This window comes from Amblyomma mixtum, chromosome 2 (assembly GCF_055824585.1).
Source record: "Amblyomma mixtum isolate Tamu chromosome 2, ASM5582458v1, whole genome shotgun sequence".
NCBI classification, from domain to species: domain Eukaryota; kingdom Metazoa; phylum Arthropoda; class Arachnida; order Ixodida; family Ixodidae; genus Amblyomma; species Amblyomma mixtum.
In genome coordinates this window covers 302545860-302573277 of record NC_143013.1, presented here as the reverse complement: position 1 = coordinate 302573277, position 27418 = coordinate 302545860, and the positions used below count along the sequence as shown (strand labels likewise).

At 48.0% G+C, this 27418-nt stretch overlaps 1 protein-coding gene across 1 annotated transcript in view; it reads right to left on the bottom strand.

The window, feature by feature from the left end:
* Positions 1–26933, bottom strand: part of LOC149364720 (potassium channel subfamily K member 18-like) — a 34751-nt gene extending 7818 nt beyond the window's left edge. Inside the window, exons 1-2 of the mRNA XM_089574661.1 lie at positions 25114–26933; positions 4980–5161 (exon numbers count right to left, since the gene is read on the bottom strand). Of these exons, the coding sequence (XP_089430787.1) occupies positions 4980–5161; positions 25114–25522 (591 nt within the window). The 5' untranslated portion in view covers positions 25523–26933. The remainder of the gene's footprint in view (positions 1–4979; positions 5162–25113) is intronic.
* Between the last annotated feature and the right edge of the window lie 485 nt (positions 26934–27418).

The window sequence follows — 27418 nt, the reverse complement described above, 5'->3', positions numbered from 1 at the left end:
ACTCACTCACTCACTCACTCACACACTCACTCACTCACTCACTCACACACTCACTCACTCACTCACTCACACACTCACTCACTCACACACTCACTCACACACTCACTCACACACTCACTCACTCACTCACACACTCACTCACTCACTCACTCACACACTCACTCACTCACTCACACTCACTCACTCACACACTCACTCACTCACTCACTCACTCACACACTCACTCACTCACTCACACAATCACTCACTCACTCACTCACACACTCACTCACTCACTCACTCACTCACATACTCACTCACTCACACACTCACTCACACACTCAATCACTCACTCACACACTCACTCACTCACTCACATACTCACTCACTCACACACTCACTCACTCACTCACACACACACTCACTCACTCACTCACTCACTCACACACTCACTCACTCACTCACACACTCACTCACTCACTCACTCACTCACACACTCACTCACTCACACACTCACTCACTCACACACTCACTCACTCACTCACTCACTCACACACTCACTCACACACTCACTCACACACTCACTCACACACTCACTCACTCACTCACTCACACACTCACTCACTCACTCACTCACACACTCACTCACTCACACACTCACTCACTCACTCACACACTCACTCACTCACTCAACTCACTCACTCACACACTCACTCACACACTCACTCACTCACTCACACACTCACTCACTCACTCACTCACACACTCACTCACTCACTCACTCACTCAACTCACTCACTCACACACTCACTCACACACTCACTCACTCACTCACTCACACACTCACTCACTCACTCACTCACTCACACACTCACTCACTCACTCACTCACACACTCACTCACTCACTCACTCACTCACACACTCACTCACTCACTCACTCACTCACACACTCACTCACTCACTCACTCACACACTCACTCACTCACTCACATACTCACTCACTCACACACTCACTCACTCACTCACTCACACACTCGCTCACTCACTCACTCACACACTCACTCACTCACACACTCACTCACTCACTCACTCACTCACACACTCACTCACTCACACACTCACTCACTCACTCACTCACTCACTCACTCACTCACTCACTCACTCACACACTCACTCACTCACTCACTCACACACTCACTCACTCACTCACTCACACACTCACTCACTCACTCACTCACTCACTCACACACTCACTCACTCACTCACTCACTCACACACTCACTCACACACTCACTCACACACTCACTCACTCACTCACACACTCACTCACTCACTCACTCACTCACACACTCACTCACTCACTCACTCACTCACACACTCACTCACTCACTCACTCACACACTCACTCACTCACTCACTCACACACTCACTCACTCACTCACTCACACACTCACTCACTCACTCACTCACACACTCACTCACTCACTCACTCACACACTCACTCACTCACTCACTCACTCAACTCACTCACTCACTCACACACTCACTCACTCACTCACTCACTCACACACTCACTCACTCACACACTCACTCACTCACTCACTCACTCACTCACACACTCACTCACTCACTCACTCACTCACTCACTCACTCACACACTCACTCACTCACTCACTCACACACTCACTCACTCACTCACACACTCACTCACTCACTCACACACTCACTCACACACTCACTCACTCACTCACTCACACACTCACTCACTCACTCACACACTCACTCACTCACTCACACACTCACTCACTCACTCACACACTCACTCACTCACTCACACACTCACTCACTCACTCACACACTCACTCACTCACTCACTCACTCACACACTCACTCACTCACTCACTCACTCACTCACACACTCACTCACTCACTCACTCACTCACTCACTCACTCACTCACTCACTCACTCACTAAGCAAACAAGACAATGCTAAGCTACCGCAAGCGGCCAGGTACAGTCGCAGACATTATGAGAGGGAACAAACTCTTCGCTCAGAATTGAGTTTTCTGGTTATTTCCTCACTGAGTTTGATTATGACTTTGAGGAAAACTAGTTATTAGAGGAAAACTAGTTTAAAAAAAACTGCTTGTTACATATTTTCATTTAAGGAATGTCTGGCGGTTTAGCATTGCTGAGCATACATACATACATACATACATACATACATACATACATACATACATACATACATACATACATACATACATACATACATACATACATACATACATACATACATACATACAAGTTTTATTCTCCACAAAGAAGTGGAAGGAGGCGGAGGGAAAAGCCGTACATTTGCGGCTTGAAAAATCCTCCGCCTCCTTACAGTGTATACAGCAGCAGAGTGGGGCAATAAACAGTCGAACAATAAACAGTCGAACATAAACAGTCGAACATAAACAATTGAACATAAGGATAGATCTGTGCGTTCATTCACACAAAAAAAGAAAAGTATGAGTAGCAAAATATTTGTACATATTTGGAAGAGACATATTGGATACATCAGCGGCTTCTTTTTCTGCAGCATTCAATAATCGCGGAAGATTATACCGGAGTGTTTGTTGTCCATAGGCAGTGCGACATTTTGGAATTTTCCATCGTTCTGGAGTTCTGGTGCTGTAGGTGGGATAATTGGGCCTTAATTCTGCCATTTCAGTAAAAACTGTACTCTTTCGTTGGACGCTTAAACGGTACTGCCTGCATAATTTGTATTCGTATATATTTCTTACTTTTAATAAATTAAGCGAAGCAAAGATATGTGAAGAAGGTGCTGTGTATTCAACGTTTTCAATTATTCGTACTATTTTTTTCTGTAGCCTTTCAAGCTTCAACAGATTAGTTTTTGTTGTTGTTCCCCAGACTAAATGAGAGTAGTTTAGGTGGGAGACAAAGAGAGCGTTATAGACCATTAGTTTAACTTTTTTTGGAAGAGTATAGCGGTTGCGATTTAAAATTCCAGTTATGCAGCTCAGTTTGCTGATTATACTATTTACATGATTATTCCATTGTAAAGTTGAATTAAAATATACCCCTAACACCTTGACAGTATCTACCACATCAATGGCTGCGGATCTAAGCATTACGGTTCCTTGTAACGAAATTTGTTTACTTTTGGGTCGAAAAATTACCACCTTTGTTTTGTTTGCGTTAAGTTTTAAATGATTGCTGGAAGTCCACGAGTCCAATTTGCGCAGAACATTATTTGCTTTAGTAATTCCTTCAGCTTCAGAGCGTGATGACACCAAAGCACTCGTATCGTCGGCATATATAACGAACTTGGTATCTGAGCAGATGTGTACAATATCATTAATGTACAAATTAAATAGGACAGGGCCTAAAATGCTACCCTGTGGGACTCCTGAAATTATTTTTTTGCTGTGAGAAATGAGACCATTTATGTCGACATATTGAAATCTATTTGATAGGTAACTTTTGAGCAGAGCCAAAACATGTCCCCGTATACCATAATGATGCAATTTTTCAAAAAGGATAGTGTGACTAATATAATCGAAGGCTTGGCTAAAATCAACAAAAATACCCATAACAATACATTTCTCTTCAAACTGTTTTAGAATATATTCCTTATGGTCCAACAGCGCCAGCTCTGTAGACCTGTCCCTTCTAAAACCATATTGCGAAGTAGTTATAATATTATGCTTGCTGCAGAAGCGCGATATTCTATCTAGGATGATTTTCTCTAGACCTTTCGAGAAGGCAGGAAGAATTGACACCGGTCTGTAGTTAGATACATCATTTTTATCACCTTTCTTATATAAGGCTATCACACGGGCGACTTGCATTTTTGTTGGAAAAACAGCGGTAGAAATGCAGAGATTAAAAATGTGCGCTAGAATGGGGCTGATTATACGTATCACATACTTCACGGGTCTTATTTGTATACCATCGGCATCAACACTATGAGAATTATTTAAACTCAAAAAGAGAGAACACACTTCATTTGCATCTGTTGGTTCAAAAAATATTGTGCTAGAGTTTTTCTGCCCTGAAGTTACGAAATATTATGCAAATTTTTCATCGCCAATGCCAATTTACCCAATGTAAGTACGTCTGCGGCCCATATGTTCCAGTGCCGCGTTTCTGCAGCAATGTTGTCAACGCCAACGTATATTGCTCTAGTGTCGTGTTTCTATCACACAGTTGTCCACGCCAGCACGTGCAGCGTACATCTCTCTGTCCCGGCCGCCACATAGCTCAAAGCGCGAATATTAGTTTGATAGTAGTATTAGTTGATGATGAAGACTATGTGCAATGCCCAGGACAGTGCGAACACGAGGCATGTTCGGCTGCTTCGACAGCCTAGTGGTCTCGCGCATTGGCCAGCGAAGCTGATCTGTTCGCGCCACCACGCGTTCGAATAAAAGTCGCAGATATTTTTTATTTATTTTTATTTATTTTCCTTGGCACAAACCTACAAAGCATCACAAGATCTTGGTCCGGGTTTACCCATCGCAATATTGACGTGTAATCACACTAGTATTCCATTATTTAAAGTTCAAACTTTGTTCCCCCTCGCACTGCTCACGACTGTACTGTGAATCGTTTGCATCGGTCAGGGGGAAGGTTTTTTTTTTTTTTTTTACCCAGCGTTCAAGTTAAAATTCGTCTTAGCATAAACAGTGATAGTTTTAAACGCGATAGCGTTATACAGCCCGTGTCGCAGATAAGCCGGCGTTGTCGTCAGCATCGGCGTCGTTGAACGTGAGCAAAAAAACCCACGAAAAATCTCCAGAGAAGCAGCCTAGCTGGCAGGTGGGCCGCCTGCCATCGGATTGTGAGCAACCTACCCACCGTGGCAGGTGGAAGGGAAGTTAATGATTGGTCGCAAAAGGCAGCTCGGTAAGTGCGGCCTGGGTCTCACTACCAGCCCAGGTTTCGCCCCGCAGCTGTCATGTCACGGTTCTGCAGCAGTGCTCACCCTCTGGACGGCCTTGCGGTGACAGATGGAGCAACAGATGTAGCGGTAGGAGAACTTGAAGCTCTGCGCCATTGCGTCGCCAATGTTGGACAGGCACAGAAGCATCAGCGGGATGCCCACGATGGCGTACAGGATGGTCACGACCTTGCCCTGAGCGGTCTTGGGCGCGATGTTGCCGTACCCTGCAGAGCGAAAGGGTGACGCTTACAGTGAAATTTCGCCGCCTTAGCCATGAGGAACTTTTATCTTGCATTGAGTGCATTCAACAAACAAACAAAAAACAAACAAACAAACAAGCAAACCAACAAACAAACAAACCAACAAACAAACAAACAAACAAACAAACAAACAAACAAACAACAAGCAAACTAACTATAGTCGGATACAGGCCACGAAAAAACAGCTTTTCCCCGTCAAAGGACTGCCTTCCAGCCTATGGCGCCAGCCGATTCTCATAAATCTGCTAGTGTGAGAATGCAGGGAATGGCAGATGAAAGGGGACAGTCCCCTCCCTTCATAGTAGGGGATAGTTCTCCTCCCTGCATTGTCGTACCGCCCCCTGCATTGTCATGATACTTCCGCTAGCAGGTTCATGAGAATCGGCCGAAGCTATTATGGAAGTGGGTCCTTTGACGAGAAAAAGCCTCTTTTTGTTGACTTGTGTCCGGCTATAAGTAACTCACTACCCAACGAAGGAAGATATGAACGAAAGAATGAGGCGGCGAACAGATGACTGAATGAGCACCAGTTAATGAACGAGCAAACGAATTATATCCATTCAGCTCCGTCAGTGTGCGCGTATGTGTTTTAATATACGCGCGAATTAAAGTATTCGCCTATGACCTCATTTGTGATTGTCAAGAGAACGCAAAAGGTGAATGTTGCGGACAGCTCCTTTTTTGTGAGCGTATGACGCGAAAAGAATGACATAACACCATAAGTTGCCCTCGTATCTGCAGTGCGCGTTTTCGGTTTGTTACTCTTCTCGAGTGGGAAATTACTCTGCCGTGCACAATTCGCATCGCATTCAGACACCACTGTAGCGGCGTGTACAGCTTTTGTCAAAAGTACACACTTTTCAGTGATAAGCTGTGTTGCCTGCTATGCATCTCCAGCGTTCTAAATCTCTTCAATGTTAGGGGAACTTTCCTCCTAGTCCCTCTAAATGTTGGGACTTCAACAGTAGCCCCACTACACGAATTAAAAGCAGACCTTTGGTATCTTTAATTTTAAACGGAGGCTATGCACCGGTTTCTTTCTGCAACCCCGCTTTTAATTTCTACCTTTCCTTACCACACAGCGCGCTGAACACACAGTACCGAAAACAACCAGGCCAAACACACGATAGTTTGGGTGCCGGGACATACCGACATTACGGGAAATCAGGAGGCGGATAGGGTATCTCGAGGGTACGCAACAAACCGAGCATCCAACATTCCCGACCCCGCTGAGGAACCCGAGCCGGTAGCCCAAAGCTATACAGAAATGCTAAACTACTACATAGGGATCAGACGAAAATACCCGCCCCCACACAAACAACTCAATAGAGAAGACGCCGTAGCATGGCGACAGTTACAAACGGGAGCATTCCCGTGCCTAAACATGCTAAGTAAAATCTGGCCCACGCAGTACAAGAGCGAGTGCCCGTGGAGTGGAGACAAACCAACCCTATACCATACCACATGGGCTTGCCAGAAAATAGACGAGCTAGCCATAATAGAAAAACGGAGTGCGGAGCAGTGGGAGAGGGTGCTATCCAGCGATACCCTGAAAGTCCAGCAAGGACCAGTAAGGCGTGCACGCAGGGCAGCTACCCTCAGCGGAGCCCTGGACTAGGGGAACCGACCCTGCAGTGAAGATGGAAGACACCATCTGAAGCCGCAAAAAAAAAAAAAAGTGTAAAATAGAGCAAATAAACGTTTTCCACCACCACCACACAGTGAGAGATAGTTACAACACCTTTCTTTTCTTCTAGGTGTGTGCGAACATTTGAAACTTTTAATCGCGAATCGATTCTCATCCCATTAGATTTTCTCAACGAATCAAATAGTGAATTTTGAAAATTATTCGAAACGAATCGATTTTTTTTTTTAAGTTTCAGAATAGGTTTCAAAGAACTGCCACAAATTTTGAATAAGGCTGGTGGGCGCAGTTTTCTTTTGTGTCTGCTTAAAGAACAGCTTCTAGTCGCTATCGGTCTGCGTGGGAAGCAGGGTTCAGTTGCACGACGCGCTTCGTTCATGTGAGGGCGTTCATATGGTCATGAATGGCCTCCAAGATTAGGCGACACGGCTCGGCTCAAGTAGGTTTACCAAACCCTAACTTGATGCCCGATCTCGAAATCCGTGACTTATACGTAACTCTTTCCCTTCTTATCTAATAAGATACGGCACTTCTTTGTAGGTAAGTTCATCATACAGTTCATGGTCACAGAGTTAATGTACTGACTTCGTACTGCGTATCCTGTACTCTGGCTATGTGTTGAATCTTTTGACAGTTATAGGCTCGACACCATAAGTAGTAGCGCTGTGCTGCAGCACCGCAGCTTGCATTTAGCGATGTCGCAAGAGTATTCGTTTCGTACGAATACTCCCACAAGTACCGAATAATAGTAAAAATATTCGATTCATAGTCGATTTGGTTTTTAGCCGCACTATTTGTATTCGATTCGGTAGCAAAGCTCTACTATTCATAATCGATTCGATTTAAAAAAGTACCGTGCTTTCTTCATAACCTCCTTCGCCTCTTCATACACAATGAATATAGTTTTTATTTTGTAAAGTCGGCTTTGTCTTTCGCATAAATGTAAGGAAAGAAGCCAGCTTTACAAGCAAAAAATGCTTTGCATTTCTACAGGTTCTACGTAGTGTAAATACGAAAGAAAATGTACTAATTTCAATGTGGGCGAATAATACGTGCCAGACGTCTTCAACTTCAATGTAGAAATTTCATGTGATTCTGACGGCACAAGTTGCGTATGCTTTGCGTTTTACGAGTACAATTGCGACTTTTTATACTGATGATACTTTTGCAATTCACAGTGCTCCGCGTTAACCGCTTACTCCTGTAACTATTTTGCACGGCATCCTTTCCGGAGATTGAGTACTGCTGCAATAAAATGGCCAAAATTCATTCGCAGTGTCGCGTAAGGAGTGAATTGCTTCCGACAATGAAGCAATGTTTCGCTGCAAAAGGCAAAAAAAAAAAAGAGAGAGAGACAACATTTATGAAGCAGGACGCTACTCACATCGACACTGCACTAGCTCATAACTTGCTGCGTTTAGGATTCAGTTAACGAAGATGAGGAGCTACAGAGGGCAAAACACATGTCTAGAACGACCGAAATGTGTTTTAAATAAGCATTTTGCCTCCTGACGGCATGATTTAGAACATAAGAATTGCACAAGAGACGGCGCAGAAAGAAAGGCAGACGCTAATGAATGCGCTAGCGACTAATACATTCCAGAAGGCTCTCTTTAGGAGTCCAAATAGGGGATTCAAAGGTAAGAAAAGCTCTTGTCTCAAATGCTTCCTCCGCAAACAGCTCGGCCTTCGTGTTGTTACAGTGCGCATCGAAACACAAGCAGCGTGAACGTTTTTATGGGGCTTCAGGCTAAACGCGCAGACACCGCTGCGGCCGGGGCCGCGGCAAACAAAAGATATACGTGCAGACAGTCAGGGATAGAGCTCCCAACCCAAATGCGAGCCGGGTCAGCTCGAACAATGCCGCCGAGGCGAGAACAGGGTTCCTGGCCGAGGACGATGGGCGCGCACAGAAATCTAGAGCGCGGCCCGTCCGTTCGTGTTCGTCCTTGTTAGCGGTGACGTCATCGCTGACGTAGCGGACAGAGCGAAAGAAGAAAAAGCGGCAGTTTTCGGGAAGGGCGGTGCTAAATTTAGACCGAGTTCGGCAAGTGCCGCTGCTTTTGCTGCTGCTGCTTTTCTCCGCTTAGCCTTCTTTACTCGGCTCTTGCGTCTGCTCTTTTATCCTCCTTGCTTTGAGCCCTGTTCAAGGGTCTTGTCTTCCACGTTCTCTTTGTCTCTTGCTCGTCTTGTCTGGAGAACCGACCTCCCCGAGTCTTTCTCTCTCTATCTCTTTCAGTGGGCTTCGCCTTCTGCCTTTCCCCCAATCTCGCATCGTTCGCGCCTGTGTGTATGGCCTACCCCTCCTCCTCCTCCGCTTCTTGCTCCCAGCGGAGGCGCCGGTGTGGTCCGTCTTTTGTTGGCGTCTGGCACGGCCACGATCACGGACGCCAGCCGAGGAGCTTGGCACACGCGGGCCGCAGCTCGGGACGGCGTTCAGTCGCCTTTTGCCTTTCGGACTCTGGCGCGTCGAGCACTGCTCTGGGTGCCGGCGTACAGTGTGCAGCATAGCACTCGTTGCTTTCACCGGCTGTGATCACTGGAGCAGGCGAAAATATCCTGGGGAAAAAATGGGGGAGCGACAGTGGCCACGGCAGTAGGCGGGGAACTCTGGGGAAATGCTATGAGAACGTCCGCGATGTACCGAGGGTTTCGACCTTGGACGACAAGGGTAACGACGGGTGACTGAGTGGATCGAGAGAGCGAGAGGGGTTGGAAGAAGAAAGGTAGAGAACAACGCGAAAGCTTGAGTGCGCTGCGGTTCATCAGCCCTAATAGTAGGAGCCCGGAGTAAGAAGGAAAAATATTTATCGCACGCCACTCTTTGATTACCCCTCCACTTCCGGGCTCAGATCAGATTTAGAGGTCAGTCTGCGTCCGTTGCTCCTTTTGCTGCTGCTGCTACCGCCGCTGGAAGAGGCCTTCCATCGTTGCTTGTTTGTTTTGAATGCGGTAGAAGTTATGTGGTAAACTATCCTGGCTTTCGTGTCTGCCGTCATCGACGTTATGGCCTCAAGTCCTGCACTTAGACCGCGCGCGGTTATCTATACATTCCCCGGCTTATGAAACTGCGCAGAATATGAGATGAAGAATGTAAACAAGAAAAATAGCAGCACCAAAAGAAGCATTATAAACAACCGATGTGCCCACTCTATGGCTTTAAAAAATAGCAGCTGCCCAGGAGCTCTTAAGTCTAAATATTTGGTTTGATTTGAATAGAGATGGCTTGCGCTGACGTCGTAATGGCCGTCATGCGGAGGCAAGGAACACGAAGAAAAGATGCTAGTTTATCTAACACGCTTATCGCAATTTGGTGAAGGGCGAGCTCTCCTCACCGGTGCGCAGCCGCTTTGTCTTTGCGGCTCATCGTCGGCGAAGTGAGCGAAAATTTCAAAGGGAAGCAACCTATTTAGGTGGGCCGCCTAAGCCACGTGAACTTGTGGCGTCATCACAACCCGCCCACCGGATTGTGTGCAAACTGCTTACCGAGGCAGGCGGCAGATAAATTAAAGGTTAGTTGGGAGACATTGCTCCGGAAGAGCAAACTCGGTCGCACAAGCCCTGCCGGAGGCAACACCTGCCATCAAAGGGCAGGGGTGCATCTCTGAACCGCTGCTCCACTGTGCCAGGAGTGATATGAGGACTCCCAGGGACATATGAATGTAAAGTAGAGAATGACGAATCCCGCATATTTGGGCATTAACCCATTAACGCTGCCACGCCATACCCTTAAAGTGGAGCCTAAGTGTGCCCTCCAATTTTTGGTGCACAACTTCTTCTTCACCTTCCTTTTATTTTGAAGATCTCTTAGACAACGTGGGTAACCTGTCCATGCTACCTATGCGGCCATGATGCACTGGGCGCTATGCATAGCCGTGTGCACAGCATACAGAAGGACATTGGTGGTCATTGTTATCCAGGGCACAATGAACTAGAATACAATGTAGCGGACGAGGTTATTCTCCGAATGACGCCAGCAGCGTCGCCAGTAGCGGCCTGCTTTCAAAAGACTCCGATCGTAGCGCCGCCAGAAACTGGCGCATCCCCCCGGCGTTCGGGGTGGGGGGATTTTTTCTTTTTTTACCTAATACACCACCGGAGTACTGACTGCCCAAATAAAAAGAAATATTTCTTCATTTTATTTACCAAGCACGCGGCGCAACGCAAGTTACCAATCTGTAAAACAGTTGTCTGTAAAACAGGATTGGTAACTTGCGTTACCAATCCTGTTTTACAGACAGCTGCACTGTATCCAGGATGACCTCTTCTGTGCGGACGCCAAAGCTTTAGCACGAGGCTAGGAAGTGGAAGTGGTTGAATATTTGGCGCGCAAGGCCTAAAACGCATTACTGTCCCATAGTCGCAACGTAACATCGGCACTGCTGTCGTGTCCAGAGCGGAAAGAAAAGCCAATCCGTGCGTATGTTACCGTTCTTTCAAAACTGGCGAAAACGCTTACGTCAGTCGAGGGAGCGCGATGGAGCGAACTGAGCCGAGTTCTAACGACGACAAGGATGGCGACGACCGAATGAGCCGTCGCGCGCCCTCTTCCCTCCCCCAGCCTCGCGTTGGCGCCGTAAAGGAAGGGGCCCCTCGTGGGACGAGACAGCGGCTCGCTCGCGCAGCAAGCACCGCGGCTCTTCTATTCCTCGTTGAAGCGTGTGTGTTCGTCGTCACGGGGCAGGGCTCACCGGAGCAGAGGATGCTGCTGCTGCTGCTGTACCGGGTTTTAATTTGCCTCGGTTCACGCGCGCCTCGCGGGCAGCCGGCCAAGATATGCGACGACGCCGAGGGGCAGGAGACGCCGCTCGCTCATTGGGGCGAAGAGGGGGAGGAAGGCGGGTGTGTGCTCGGTGTCTCGGGGGAAAGCCCACCTGTCATGACGGCGAGATGGAGGAGAGAGCGAGGAGTTGGTCCTGCTAGCGGGGCGGGAGCTTTGCTGCTCACGTGTAATACGCTCCCGTGGAGAGACAGGGAAAGAAAGAGAGAGGAACTAGATGAGAGGAGGAACCAATAGTAGAGCTTCTTATTTCCTGTCTTTCTCTATCCCGTGTTCTTTTTACTCTGTTAGAGGTTTTGTGCTTTCGCACCCTCGCTTTCTCCTTCCCTTGTTGGGGAAGAGTAAGGGAGGAGCAGAGAAGTGGGACAGAACAACGCCCTATCATTAAGTGCGCTTGCTTGTTTGCTTGCGCACGCACGCACGCACGCACGTGCGCACGTGCGCACAGACACACACACAGACACACACACACACACACACACACACACACACACACACACACACACACACACACACACACACACACACACACACACACACACACACACACACACACACACACACACACACACACACACACACACACACACACACTCGCTAACCAAACCAGCAAAAAAAAGGGGATCCCAAGAATGTCAACACACGTGAGGCACTTCCTCGCCAGGAGGGCGACCGGGAGTAGAAGAAAGCACCTCCGTTGTGATGACGACGAGCCTGATTCTTGATAGTGCGCGGAAATGAGTCACTGCGAGCCGCCGCGCTCTCGCAGAGAGTATAAATGAGCCCGCGGAGAAACCGCCGGCCGCTTCCTGTTTTCAGCGGAGTCGGCTGGGATTCTCGGTAACGCTTCACGTTCGTCACAGAGTCTTCTGTCTGCGGTGCTCAGCAGCGTGCGAGAGGGACGCCCGAGCGCTTCTTTGAGAACCTCTGTCGCCTGTGCCAAGCGACGTCGGTTTCCTAATAATTTTAACGCACAAGTCTACCAGAGCTTGCAGTTTAGATTTTCACGGAGACTTGTGCGTCCACATGAAGAATTCATCGGGATAGCAGTACAGGAGGATAACAATCACCTGGACAGCAGTGAAGACCGCCTATATCTTTGTAAGGGTACGCTATGTGTCATACTTAGAGGAAACACGAAAAAGGCTTAAAGTGGCTTTAACGCAGAGGAAAGCAGTTTTAGCGATAAGCAGCAGCGGTTTCAGGCTCTTCATCTAGAGTTTTCTGCGCCATTCGTTCATCTCGTGGTGCAACTTGATTTTCTCGAGTTAAGAGCTGGTTTAACCACTTCTCCTGTTCTTCTAAGTATGACTCATAGGGTACATATTGTACGCGTGGCCATGCATAGCGCACACTGCGAACGTGACTGTATAGAGTGGTAGGTTATCTCGGAAGAACAGGAAGAAGAGAAAGTAATGGATGAAAAAGAAAGCCAGTATAGAATACAGGAGGTTTCACAGGCAACTGGTGGCAATGCACTTCGTCAGCATTTACTTCCAATGTTTCACATTTGTTTTCTTTTTATGCGGAAGAGGATAGCGGTGAGCTGGTTTGAACTGTAGGCTTCGCGGGCTTTTATCCAGCATGCCTTTACTGAACTATAGAACAATGGTCGGCTTGGTCGGGCGCCATCAAAAATTAGTAATGTACCGTACTTCACGCTCACGGCTCTGCAGTCCGGCACAAAAAGGATTTCAGAAAGGCAGTTCGAGTGAAGCTATTAAGAACAAAAAAAATCAAGATAGTGAGGGGCATTCTCGCCTGTTGATGCTTAATTGGTCCCATATCGGCGCTGCTAGAGATATCTCAGGCCAATTTCCTGCATGCAGTTTCCATCGGTCTCTTACAGGGAACTAGCGGACAGATTCAGCATAACTGCAGGCTCGATGAGAAAAACCTCCTGAAGCCAAAATGGAGCTGCCCACACCAAACTGCTCTGGGTCTCACATCGGCCGTGGCGGAGATAGAAAGCAGGCATGCCCGCCTGCTGCTCACACCGGTCCCTTGTCGGTTATTTGAAGGCAGGCGCAAAATAAATGTGTTCTCTATCCCGGAAAAACCTCGCCGAGCCCAATGGGGGCTGGCAACACAAGACCGCTGTAGGTCCCACATGGACAGGGGCGAGGATGCAAAAGGCGCGTGCCCGCGTGCTGCCTGCATCGGTCTTGTCGGGGATTCAGGGGCTGATGAAACATAAATGCGGGCTCTATGCAGGAAGAAAAGTGCAAGCCCAAATGATGCTGCCACTGCAATGCCGCAGTCAGTCTCACATTGGACGTGTTTAGCATACCGGATACGTATACCAGTTTACCGGACGCCTCCTGCGTACGCGCACTGACATGGGTGGGGCCGGGCGGGGCCACTATGTGAGCTCAGCTGGCGTCGGGTAAACCGGTATATTTCTCCGGTATGCTAAAAACGTCTACTGGCCAGCGGTGCTGTACACATCAACGTGCCTGCATGCTGTCACGCATGCCTTCTTTCATTTCGTGACGGAAGCGAGCAGCCATCGAAACCAAGGGGCATAGGGAATGTTTTTTTTTTTCAATATGTGGTGCTAATTAACTGGAGATTAATAGTGTAACTATTCAATCACTTAAAGGTTATTGATAAGAAAGCAGAAGAAAAAAAAACCACACGCCTCTGGTGGGATCCGAACCCACGACCTTCGAATCTCGCAAGCTACGGCGACGGCTGCCCAATCTTCTGCTTTCGGGGGTATTTATGTGCAGTGTAAGCGAACCTTGAGAGTGTTCACCAGCGCCACCCTTGTCCGTAGCGGCGGACGTAGAACGTCCTGTATTACCGCGAGCGCCACGTAGGAACGTGATCGAACGGTGAGGGCGGGAGCTTTCGAGAGGAGGAGGAGGTAGAAGAGGAAAGGCAGGGAGATTAACCTGAATAATAATCGGTTTGCTACCCTACACGGGGGGAAGGGGGTGAGGGGGTGCTGCGCCCGACCAGTGTGATGAAAAACACTTGCTGTGGACTTGCCCGGCTACAGCTTCCGTGAGACGACGTTTACTAAGAAAGGTTGGCCTGCGATGGGACGTTGCAGACGACTATACCAAGTGGACTCTAGATAATCGCTATATCACGAACTTGTGCCGCTTTTTAAGCGAGGCTTTTTTGCACTCCTTTTTATAACTATCTTTCCTTTTTCATTATGCCTGATGGCAAACAGCTCGAACAAAAAAAAAATGAAAGAGAAAGGGGAGTAACAGAAAATTGAAGACACTCTAAAAAGTCAGCGTTCGATGAAGTCACAGCCTATCGTGCAGGCCAGAAGTCCGCAAGAATGTTAGCAGTGCCTTGGAGGCTTGCACCGCCGACGATCGCCGCGGCCAGTGGCCGAGAATCCTCATTTCAGTCAGTGGGCGTGGATCTAGGCGGTCCAGCACACGGATGAGGGATTGCCTTTCGGTGCTGTAGGCAGGGCAGTCACAAAGAATGTGGAAGCTTTCGAGAACCCTCTTATGCTACCAAAGGCATCAAGGCTGCCAGATTAATTAGAGGCCATCGTTAAACTATTAAACATACAAGGGAAAAGAAAAGAGGTGCTCGTTATAACCTACATGACATAAGCGAACAGTCACCGAAACCAAGAAGAATAGGGGACGTTTTTTTTTTTTTTTCAATTTGTGGTGTTCATTAACTGGAGAATAATAGTGTAAATATTCAATCACTTAAAGATAATTGATAAGAAAGCAGAAGAGAAAACAACCACACGCCGCCGGTGAGATTCGCACCCACGAAATTCAGAGGTCGTGGATCGGAGCCGTAGCCGCATCACCTAGTTGTTCGGGGAATACCAAGGAATTGCAATACCATTCAATTACCGCAAACAAAAAAGAAAAACAACAGTGAAGGAGCAGTATTTCAAAGGTCACAGATTATTTCTGATATATTCCAGTCTCCTTGCACTCAGGTCAACACCGATGCAACTCTGCCTTGCACTGAAGATCGATTCACTGTCTGAAATGCATATATGGAGATCCGGAAAGATAAAAAACACACGTTCAACACCCTTGTAGTTCTGATAATCCCTACCCTTATTTTCTATTCCTTTCCCATTCATCCTAGAGTGTTTAGTTTCATCCGAACTGGGCGTGTCACGAATGGTCCTCAGTTGAGCAAGCGCTCTTTTTCCTCCTCCTCCTCACTGGGCTAATGTCTGCATCTTAGATGCATTGCCACGCTCAATGTTCTGAGCAGTGCCGAGAAACATTTTCGATCAGTGTCCGCTATGCATATCAATAATTTTATTTTTTACATACGGGCAGCTAACAATGAATGCATTTAATGTGTTTCCTTTTGACGCATTCCCTGTGTTCTATATACTAGGTGTTTCGAGAAGACTTTGGCTACATCGTGCCCAAATAAATGCGCTTTCGAAAAGCATGCAGGCAAAGCAACCTTTCCAGTACACGTAACTAGTCAAAAAAATCCAAATTTTGTCGAGCCACAGCGACAAGGAAACCGCGTTTTCTAAATTCTAAAAGCTGACATGGCTATTACTAACTACCGGCTATAAATCTCTAATTGCAACTAAGCGCCTGACTCTACTACTTAAAAAGTTTATTATTAAAAATGTTTTAACCAGCTTACTACTTGAGGTGATTAAGCGTTTTTCTTGTGCCCGCCAACACTGATAATACTATACTGGAAAAGCCATATCTTTACCTCAAAAAGCCTATTTTTGAGAATTACTTAAACTCTTCACTGAAACACCTGGCAGACATACGAGTGCAAGCTGGTTCGAACCACTACGAACAGTTTTTTTTTCTTCACTAAAGAGGTCCACTGGAACTGAACTTTTTTGTGTGAGCTGCAACAAAAACGTTTAGTTTGGAGCGACTAGCTTCAAGGATTCGTTTGATTATGTTGTGTCGTCGTCCTCGAAAGATGGCCAATAAAGCGGCTAGACGCGTGACCATAAAATCTGCCTTTCCCGGTAGCCGACTCGATTGCATCAAGGCAGCAGCAGAAACTCGGAGGCAAAAGGGAAAAAAAGAAGAAAAACAAAAAGAACACATCGTTTCGGGGGCTCGTTGTTATGGTCGAGCGAGAGCAGTGGTGTACGGGGCGGCCGCACTATGGTGGGGCCAGGCGCGGCGCTCGACTGAATATATAAGAGCGGCACCGAAGGGAAGCGGTGGCGAGTGTAAATACCGCGCGGACTGAGTGTTTTGACAGGGCGGCCCGCCGTAGTGTTGTTATTGCTGTCGGCTCGACTCTACCCTGGCAGATAGGCTGCCGCCGAGGAGCTTGCACCCTCTTCGTAAGAAAAGGCGAGCATATACGTGTCGGCAGACTGCAGCCGCATCTGGCGTCGTTTCAGTCGGGCTGTAGAAATTGCGAGGCCGCTCTGTGAGGCAACGCGTTAACATGCCGAATAGGCCGTAAAGTGTCGGCTCTGCGTGAGCGCGAGGTGTGAACGCGAGAGATGATGCTACCGACTAGCACAGTTCCTTTCTTCATTTCTTTGTTTTGGTAACAGGGGGCTTTCATGAAAGGCAAGAAAATTATCACAGGATGAGGTCGGAGCAACGGGTGCGAGAAACCAACGTGCAGGGCAGGGGCCAGTTTCATTGAGTGCTGAGGGCTTAAGGCCGTCACATGACAATCGACAGTGATTACCACACCCACCACTGTTCAATTAAAAACAAATAACCAGGCCTGTTACCTCTGCGTAACGCGAGATTAATCGAAAACTCTTTGCGGTGGTGAATATCGTATTGTTTGTTCGTTCTCTGTCTTCTGTGATTGATTGTGCGTGACGTCACTATGCTGTCAATCGTGACGTCGCGGTGTGCGGACCAGTCAGCATGGCGCGTTGTTGTGATGTCATGCTTGACTTCACTGCATGCTGCCCATTCAGTGTGACGCAGTGTTAGGCCAACACCGCTGAACCGGGAGAGGTACTTTTAACAGCTGTGGCAGTAAAAATTTGTTTTTTTAACTATTGTATTTGATAATACCCTTTCGCAGCACCCAAGGAAGCCGCACAGGCCGCTAGAGTCTCTTGACTGGCTACACCCGCGGGCCTCTTTTGACCATCGTGGTGGCGCCGTGGATATATAGCGTCTGGCTACATCTCATGATCGAATCCCGGCCGCAGCGGCTGCGTTCTGATTGGAGAGAAATGACGCCTGTGTCCTGTGCTTCAGCAGTGCGCGTTTGCTAGAAAACCCAAGGCCGGTCAGAATTGAGTCTGAGCAACTCAACAGTGAAACTATGGCAATTTTAATATCCCGCGTGTAGCTACGGGTCGTTAAATTGCATGAACCACATTTTATTTTCGCAACCATCATTACACATTTTCTTCAGTAGAAAGTACTGAGCAGAAACTCACCATGTTCACAGCCATCAGCTCTGAGAACAGCCCGTGCCCGATGTACAGATTAATGCGTGGCTTTTGAACCCATCAGTGTTTCTATTACGCCAGTCGGGCATCCAAGTTGAACTACTTTATTTCAGATCAGCTCCGGAGACTACCGTTTGCTTTTAGAAACGCTCACTCAAAAGAAAACCCGCCAAAGAGTCAGCAGTTGCTGGCGGGCATCCTGTGACCAGTGAAAACGCCAAGCCACGTCGATGATAGCGCTCCGAAGACCAACGAATTTTACTCTCAGAGAACGCGTCTTGGGGGGCTGAACTAGCACCACTTTCACGTGTTTTTTTTTTTCCGCGGGCTTTCTTTTTAGTCCCATATTGCAAATGGTCCCATGTTTGCAAACATCTGGGATTTCTGTTTTTCATCACGATGTATACTTTCAAATAGACACATTTTTCCTGAAGCCAGCATTTAGGAACTTAGCTCATTAATCATTATCATCAGCCTCACTATGCCCACTAAAGGACAAATGCCTCTTGCATGTCAGTCCAGTTAACCCGGTCTTGCCCCAGCAACGGTCACCTTATGCCCCGAAACTTCCTAATCTCATCCGACTACCTGACTTTCTGCCTCCCTCTGATACGCCTACCCTCTCTTGGAATCCCGTCGGTTACCCTCAACGACCATCGGTTATTTTACCTTCGCACCCCATGTCCTGCCTATGCCCATTTGTTCTCCTTGATTTCGGCTAGGATGTCATTAACCTGCGGTTAATCCCTGCCGCACTCTTCTCTCTTCTTGTATCTTAACGTTAAACGTACCATTTTCGTTTACACAGCTCGCTGCGTTGTCCTCAGTTTAAGTTGAACCCTTTTCGTTAGCCTCTACGTTTTTGCCCCATAGATCAGTACCGGCAATATACAGATGTTATATACTTTAATCTAGAGGGATGATGGAAAACTGCCATTCATGACCTGAGAATACCTGCCATATGCAATCCAACCTATTTATTTCACTCTCGTAGTCAGGATCTGCGGTCACTACTTGCCGTACATAGAAGTATTTCCTTGCCACTTCCAACACCTCGCCACCTATCGTAGACTGCTGTTTCCTTTCGAGACTACTGATCATTAGTTTTCTGCATATTAGATTTTAGACCGACCGTTCTGATGTGCCTAAGTCATTGATCGTGTTTCCATTTCGTCCATTGTGTTAACAAGGCAATGTCATCAGCGAATGCAGATTACTAAGGTATTATCCATCAACTTTTGTCCCCAACTGTTCCCAATACATGTCTCCGGGTACCTCCTGTAAACGCGGGGTGAATAGCACTGGCAAAAATGTGTCTCTCTGCCAGACACCCTTCCTTATTGGTTTTTTATTACTTTTTTTATGAAGGACTCTGGTGGCTATGCAGCCGCATAGACGTATTTTAGTATTTCAGCGCGCTAGCACCAGATGGGTCATCAGCGAAAAAGCCGTTATGCCCAGGTGAAACTCGGAGTAACTAGGGTAAGCACGGGGGAGCGTTGCGCCAGCAGCAACCGAGTGGAGATATTCTGGGAAGATAAAGAGCGAGATACCCGGTTGCGTGCACATGCAGAAGCCAGAAAGGAGAGGGAGTATGAAGTCGCCGGAGGCACGTTCAGCGCAGCAAACGGTAAATCGTGGATGAAGCCGGTCCTTCGACACATTCTAAAGTCGAACAACTTGCACGGCGAGCTGAACAGCAACGCAAGAGAAGAGAGCGCCAAAGTGAACCAATCGATCCAGTAGATGTAGCGAGGCGGCAAGATGGAGCAGAATGATGAAGACAGTATACACTTACTAAACGGGATGGAGAAACAGGTGAAGAGCGAGAAACTTGAATAAGAGTAAGAAAGAAGGGCCGAATCATGAAGTCACCGGATGAACGTGCAGTCAAGATGCGTGTATGATTGGCTTCAGAGACCGCCGAACGGGGGGAACGACGACTCGAATCGCAGCGACCAGCTCAGCCGGCTTATCGCAAGAGGAAAACCGAAGAACAACTGCTAGAACATTTAGGTGCAACTCGAATTTTCAGGCTTAAAAAAGCTATACAAAGACAAACAGAGCTAAACAAGAGCAAACGTGCTGGCACATTTCAGTCGCATTTAGCTTAACCAGGTATCGCGAGCCAGTTTGACATATGAGTCTTCTATACCTTGAATTCGTAATGCTTGCGTAGCTGTTGTTGTTTCGTCTGAGTCATATTATTTATCGTAATCTATGAAGGGTGTAAACAGGGATTTGTTATATTGTGTGCATTTATTTCGACCAGCTGACTGGTAGTTAGAGCATGACCGATTGTCTAGCAGCCTTTAAGAAAGCCTGTCTGGTCCTTTGGTTGACTGAAGTCTAAGGTAGTCCTGATTATACTAACGATTACCTTAGTAAATACCCTTTAGGAAACGGACAGTAAGCTAATCGATCTATAATTTTTCAAGTTTTTGACGTCCCCTTTCTCATGGGTTAAGATAACGTTAGCGTTATTCCAAGATTCCGGTACGGTCGAGTTCGTAATGCATTCCGTATACTTTTGCTAGCACAATCTCCTCACCTTCCTTCGACAGATCTGCGGTTGCGTGATCCTCACCAGCTGATGTCCGCCTTTACATTGCTTCTAAGGCTTCCTTTGCTTCATCTTTCGTTACTGGGGGGCGTCCATTTGCTCTGCACTGCTGCTTCTCCCCTTTCTGTCCTGATAACTTCGGCTATTGTGCGGATCTGTGAGGAACTCCTTGGCTACATTAACTACCACACTGTTAATGACATTGCGCTGTTTGTCCTTTAACACATACATGCGATTTTTGCCTAGGCCTAGTTTCGTCTTGAACTCTTTTACGCTACCTGCGTTCTTCAGAGCATGCTCGAATCTCTCCATATTATGTTTCCGTATGTCGGTTACTTTGCGCTATTGATTAACTTTGGTAGCTCTGTCAGTTCTCTTCTGTCTGTTGGGTGAGAGGCTTTCATAATTTTTCGTCTCTTGATCAGATGTTTCGTTTTCTGAGAGAGTTTACCTGCATCCAGTCTAACTAGCCTACCGCGTACTCCTACTGTGCACTCCGTACTCATGTCTTCGAAATTATGTATGGTTCATTGCTTGAACACTAGTGTCGCCGTACTCGGTTAAAGGTGAGAGTATCTGGTCAGCAGCGTTATCCTGAATTCCTTTACTTTCTATTTTACCACTAACTCTTTGAAAGGCTTCTTCCTCGCTAATTTCTTCTGTATCTCCTTCAACTCTAGGCTAATTCGGGACATCGCCATCCCATGGTCACTACATTGCACGTTGCCGAGAACCTACACGTTGTGCAGGATGCCAGGGAGAGCGCACAACATGAAGTCTCTTTAAGTTTTACTCTCGCCATTTGGGCTCTTTCACGCTCACTTACGACTCTGTCGTTTACGAACGAAAGTTTCCGTGGTCCCAAAAATATTAAATTTCCCCTGCTATTCCTTTGCTATCATTAGCTACTTAGACTAGGCTAATGAACTAACTTTTTACAACCAAAAATAAAGGTCAGATTAGGCCACACGACTCCCAACAACATTCAGTTGGTTTCACTCGTCTATAGAGCTAAAAACCTTGTTAAATTTAGCTGGAACACCTGGTATATATTGCCAACATCATCCTAAGCTGCTCAATAACTTCATTTCTCGAATATATCTTTTCGCATCGAGTACCATCGTAATGCACGCGTGGAAAAACGTAACGAAGAAGCTTTTCGTTCTATAGACGACTCGCGCTCTTCACCTGCCATGGTCTGCATGAAACGCAAGCGACCGATGCGGCCGCTTCATAACATGAAGCGCTTTTAGCGCCCGTTCTTGACACACTCAGGTAAATACAGCGCAAAAACCGCGACGGATCTTTGACCAAACATGACGTCGAACCTGAATGCGAACCTTTCGGAAACATTCCAAAAACTTCCGTACGAGTGGTAACAATTTTTGCCACCCGCACTACCTGTGATGCGCCACCCACCCTTCGCAGTACGTGAATAACTTTTTCAATTGCTACGAACTGCTGCATTTGTCCTCAGTCATTGCGTAGCATAACATAACATAACATAACATAACATAACATAACATAACATAACATAACATAACATAACATAACATAACATAACATAACATAACATAACATAACATAACATAACATAACATAACCTTACATAACATTACATAACAAAACATAACGTGAAATAACATTACATTAACCGCCGTGGTGGCTCAGTGGTTACGGTGCTCGGCTGCTGACCCGAAAGACGCGGGTTCGATCCTGGCCACGGCGGCAGAATTTCGATGGAGGCGAAATTCTAGAGGCCCGTGTGCTGTGCGATGTCAGTGCACGTTAAAGAACCCCAGGTGGTCGAAATTTCCGGAGCCCTTCACTACGGCGTCTCTCATAGCCTGAGTCGCTTTGGGACGTCAAACCCCAATAAACCAACCAAGCCAACCAACATAACATAACATTATATAATCTACCGCATCTAGCCACCTTGTCTCAATCGTGCCTTCTTCTTAGGTCACTGGAGGTTCAGCTTCCTAGCGTTCACTGTGATAGTTTCAATACCAGCGGCTTCTTTACTTTTTTTCTCATTGAACAATCAATTATGATAAAGCATATTTGTATGTTTAAATGCGCAGGATTTATTGAGCCACAGCGCGCCAGAGTCGGATGCATAACGCCGTAGTAAATAATTTGTAGCGCAAAGGCATTCGTTCGTACTTATATTATACAGCTCAGCCTCTCCCAATAACCGTTTCAGCCATGAAGATGATTCCGTTCTTTACCAGTAGATTTTTACAAATTAACGTTTTATCACATCGGCGTGCCTTCAGGTGAACCAATAACTAGTGTTCGTGCTCTACAAACCACCCTGTAAGCCTTAGTCCATTGGCTAAGTTCTTACATAAAACAAAATGCCGTTTTTTTTTTGCGTTAGATGAGGGCATTGTCTTAGAGTAAGCCTTACAGGGTGTTTCGTATTCACAGCTTCTAGACTATAGTTGGATACAACTCAAGAAAGCAACGGCGAACGCCCCTCAAAGGAGGCATTCCAGCCAGTGGCGTCCACCGGTTCTCATGGCGTCGCGGTGAGTCCCATAGAATGAAATCGCAGATAACTGGCAGGTGCCTCCATGAAATGGGATTAGCTGAGCCGTTATGACAATCCGATGATGTCATTAACTGGGGGGCTCTTTTGAGGGGCATTCCCCGCTGCGTTCTTGAGTTGAATGAAACTATAGTACCTTTCTCTGCGCAGTAAAGGCGCCTTGCCTGCGGCGTAGCGCGTCTGCAGGCAGCCTTGTTTCGCTCTTGAAGCACCCTAAGTCCCAAACAAATGGCGCTCGAAGCGCGGTAAGCGAGGGGCTCGTGAAGTTTATTTCGGTTTAGCGATCGATCACTGTGCGTCAGCCGAGTAACGACTCTTGCCAGTCGACGAGAGGGGGAAAGCCATAAACCTGTTGAGTCTCGCCGCCCGCTTGTCTTCGCTAATGTCATTGAAAGACTCAAACCTTGCGGGCAAAACATCCCGTGTTGCTGTCTCCCTGGACGAAGATAACGATTCTGCCACGGGAAGTTAATATGTATATATGACATCAGCCTGCCGAGTGGGGCAGTAGGCGCAGCGGTTATTTATTGTATACACATGATTTTAAGCAGCGTTCATCATCGGAGTGTTTCGTGCTGGCGGCTCGAGTCGCCAAAGAGCCGCTTGCGTCAAAACGTGTCTCGCCATGTGTGGTCAGCAGCTACATACGCGTAGACGGTATTACTCAGTGAAAGCTGTACCGTTAGTCCCTGATAGAAAGTTGCTGTCGGAAAGAATGTGAACTCAACGAGCAGAAATGGCTGTATTTTGCTCGACTCTTTTGCCCGATGCTCTGCACTTACATTAGCCTTTAAACTTTACGCGTGCAAGTCCAGCTTGCCTGGACATCGCTTTTAAATTTGAGGCAGATGTGGAATATTGTAAGATACTGTTATGAACATATTGATGGGTATGGTCTAATCTTCAAGTGCGTAGCAAAATGTTTCGTTTAAAATTTGTCTTGCACTCGCAGCGAATAGTTAATAGTGCCATAGAAAACCAATAAGGTGCGTTTTTGAAAGTAAATAGCAGACAACTGAAAGCGTTTCGCGGAGGTATTTTCGGATATATTGGCTGAAAAGGTACAATCTTACGGTATTCTGAAAAATTGCGTTCATTAACAACTTCCCGTCGAAAAAAATGCGTCTGTCCAGAATTTCTTGATATGGACTATCGATTGGTGGTTGAGTGGCTAGCTCAATTCACGCTGTGAGCCGTGATACTACGGAATAGAGTTTACAAGTACGAGTACATGCTTTTTTCTTTGTCTAAGCACCACCATATTTGCGGCTTTCAATAACACAGTCAACCATAGTAACTTTGTTCAATGCAGCGAAGAAGTTAAATTTCTCTACCGCAGAAGAAAAAAAAACGAAGAGAGCACTTTATTCCGACTTCGCGCGCAATTTCTTCGGGCCAGTGAAGCCTTCCAATGCAATTCGCACGGTTCCGGAAGACATTACGAAAGACGGGTGCGTGTAGGAGGCATATTTAGGGAATGTGCAGAACCAGTTTGAACAGGCAGTGGATGCATGATACAGAATTCCAGAGTACTGGCCTCGTCGATAGTTGTTTACGTGTGACCGCAGCCTTTTAGCCACCAGCATTACATGGAACTTGAAAAAATAGCCAGCCTGTTGTCTTAGCCCAAACACACCGAAGAGCCATTCAGCCCGCTCGCGAAGCCTTCGCTTTACGGTGCCTTAGAGGGATCGTTTGCAAGAAGGGCGACGGGAAAAAAACTGGGAGCTACGAACTCTATCATCGCTCGTTGTGGGCGCCTTCAGCGAATCCGTATATGTTTGACACGAAATATGTAACAGCAATGGTGCTTTAGTGCTTCTAAGTCGTGTAAGGCAAGCTCCGTTTAAACTCCGGAAAGGTAAACAAATGATAATACCTTCCCCATGCGCCTGCTTTACTCAAAACACTAATTTCCTCCAGAAGGACCTCACAGCAATCTAGAATAGAAGTCTATATAGACTCTTGTAAGAAAGGTCTGCCTTGCCGGCCTAGCGAACCACTCACCGATTGTGGTGATCACGATGATGGAGTACAGCAGAGCCCCGGTGAAGGACCACTGTAGTTGGGCGTCCTCTTTGCCGTCGTAGCCCTCCTTGCGCACAGCCTGCACGAGGGTGACCTCGAATCGCCGCAGCCTGGCCACGGCTTCGCCCGTCCAGTTGGCCTGGTCCAAGAGCGGCGCGTCGGCCGTCAGCTGCCACAGCGCGTCGGCGAGGTTCGAGCGCCAGCGCATCATCTCGAGCCTCTTGTTGCGCTCGTTGCTGGCCTCGAGGAACTCGAAGAGGAACGCGCCCATCACGCAGTACCCCACCACCAGGCTGCACAGGCCGAAGTGAGACATGAGTGACGTGGTGCCGGCGCGACAGTAGTAGCGGCACTTGGAGCACCGCGACGACCGGCGTGGTTCCCGCATACTGCCAGAGGATGCGGCCGCCGCGGCGGCGGGGGCTTCAGAGGAGGACCTACAGGGCTTGCGTCCGACGCCGACCACCAGGAGCCGCCGCGCTGATCACCTCCTCGCTGCGACGAAGCACCCATGACGACGACCACTGCACCATAGGGCCACTTCAGAAGAATGACGCGGAGGCTGGTAGCTGCAGTGAAAGTATTGGTCGAATCTGAACGAGACGGTGGCGTGGTGATACTGCGACCGACTCGTCATGGTCACGCGAGAAAGACAGGCATGGTCACACGCACAAACACACTCGTTGGCACTCCTACTGCAGGACCGGTAAAGGCATTTCGTCTTCGTTTGGGGCTCAGAATCACAAGTCCGACACGTTCCTCGTATGACTACAACTTCTGGTAAGGCCGGTGAGCACAGAGAAATGAATTGACGCTTCTTGCTTCTCGGACAGGTGCTGCTTCATCGACTTAGAAAGCTGTCAAATGTTTCGACTACAGCCGGTTTGCGGAAGTCAGCACAGGGCAGCCGGTCGCGTCGTCCCATGGCGCGCGTTCCAGAAAGCACGTGGCGGGCGGCGTCGGCTTCCGCAGTGAGGCGGGCTCCTCGGTACGCCCGGTGAAGGACAGTCTTCGAAGTTAAAGGCACATAGGCTCCAACTACAATTGCGTGCACGGAGCCTCAATCATCCAGCGCAATGAGTCGAAGCGTTTATCCCCTAACATAGTGAATCCCGCCACTCAAACACACACAAATAAAAAATCTTCAGTAAACGAAGTTCCTTCATAAGTCATCAACAATCTAAAGTATTAAAGACATTGCACCGTTTTCGGCAACGAGTGCCGGAACCAAATGCGCTCCGGGCGTCGGCCAGGACTTCCGTGATGTGTGCCACGTGGAGTTAAACTATTCCCAGTGGACGCACAGACGTCCATCGAGCTTCTGAGCAGTAGTGGCGAGTTGCCTCCGGACGATGATGAGTGTGTCAAGCGGCAACGTCACTGAACCAAGCAGCGGCACAAGTAGGAGCGGTGGCGGCGCGGCCACACTGCCCTCTGGCTCCGTGACGGCGGCGCGCAGATTTCGGCCGTCTCCTGGCGCGGCCCTTAGAGCCGCGGCGGCGCACGCAGGCTTTCTCTTTCGCCGCCGCTGTTGTTGTGGGCTCCTCCGCCGCGGCAGCCACCGGTGCAGCCCTCCGGCGAGAGAAAGAAAGCGGCCTCCAAAAATAAGACACCGCCGCTGCGGCCGCCGGAGCTCGTGGCACAGCGGCAGCAGCAGAGGATGAAGAAGCCGTGCAGAGGCTATATAGCCTGGCTGCAGCCGGGAGGAAGAGAGAAGCGCAACCACACCGCTGCTCTAGCTCCGGGCGAAGCGCAGGGTTCGTCGTCTCTTGCGTGATGTCACGGCGCGGCGGCACCCATCACACACCGGCGGAGCGCGCGCGCGCGCGCATCCGCAGTCGCCGAAGACAAGCATCGAAAGGGCGACCATTCGGGGCGCCTGCGTTTTATTGTTTTCTGGTTCTCTTTTCCACCAGTCTCAAGAGCGGGAGCGCTCGCTCTCTCTCTCTTCTGGAAGAAAACCAGGAAAGAAAGCTAAAAAAGAGAGGACTATGAGAAAAAGACGACGTGTGCAGACGGGGGATTCAGACGGCATGCGCAGAAAGAGTGAAGGCAGTGAGACTGCCTTGGGACGGGACGGAGAGAAGGAAGAGACGACTGCTTGCGTCACGGTCAGGCTGAGACCTCTGCCCCCCCCCCCCCCCCCCCCCCCCCTCATCCTCAGCCGTGGCTCCTGCTTGTACACGTCGGGTCACTGACGTGAGACCGCCCCCGCGGTTGCACCTTTTTCTCCGTCGTCGCTCTTCCCGCTCATTCTCGACTCGTTTTAAACTCTGTGCAGCCG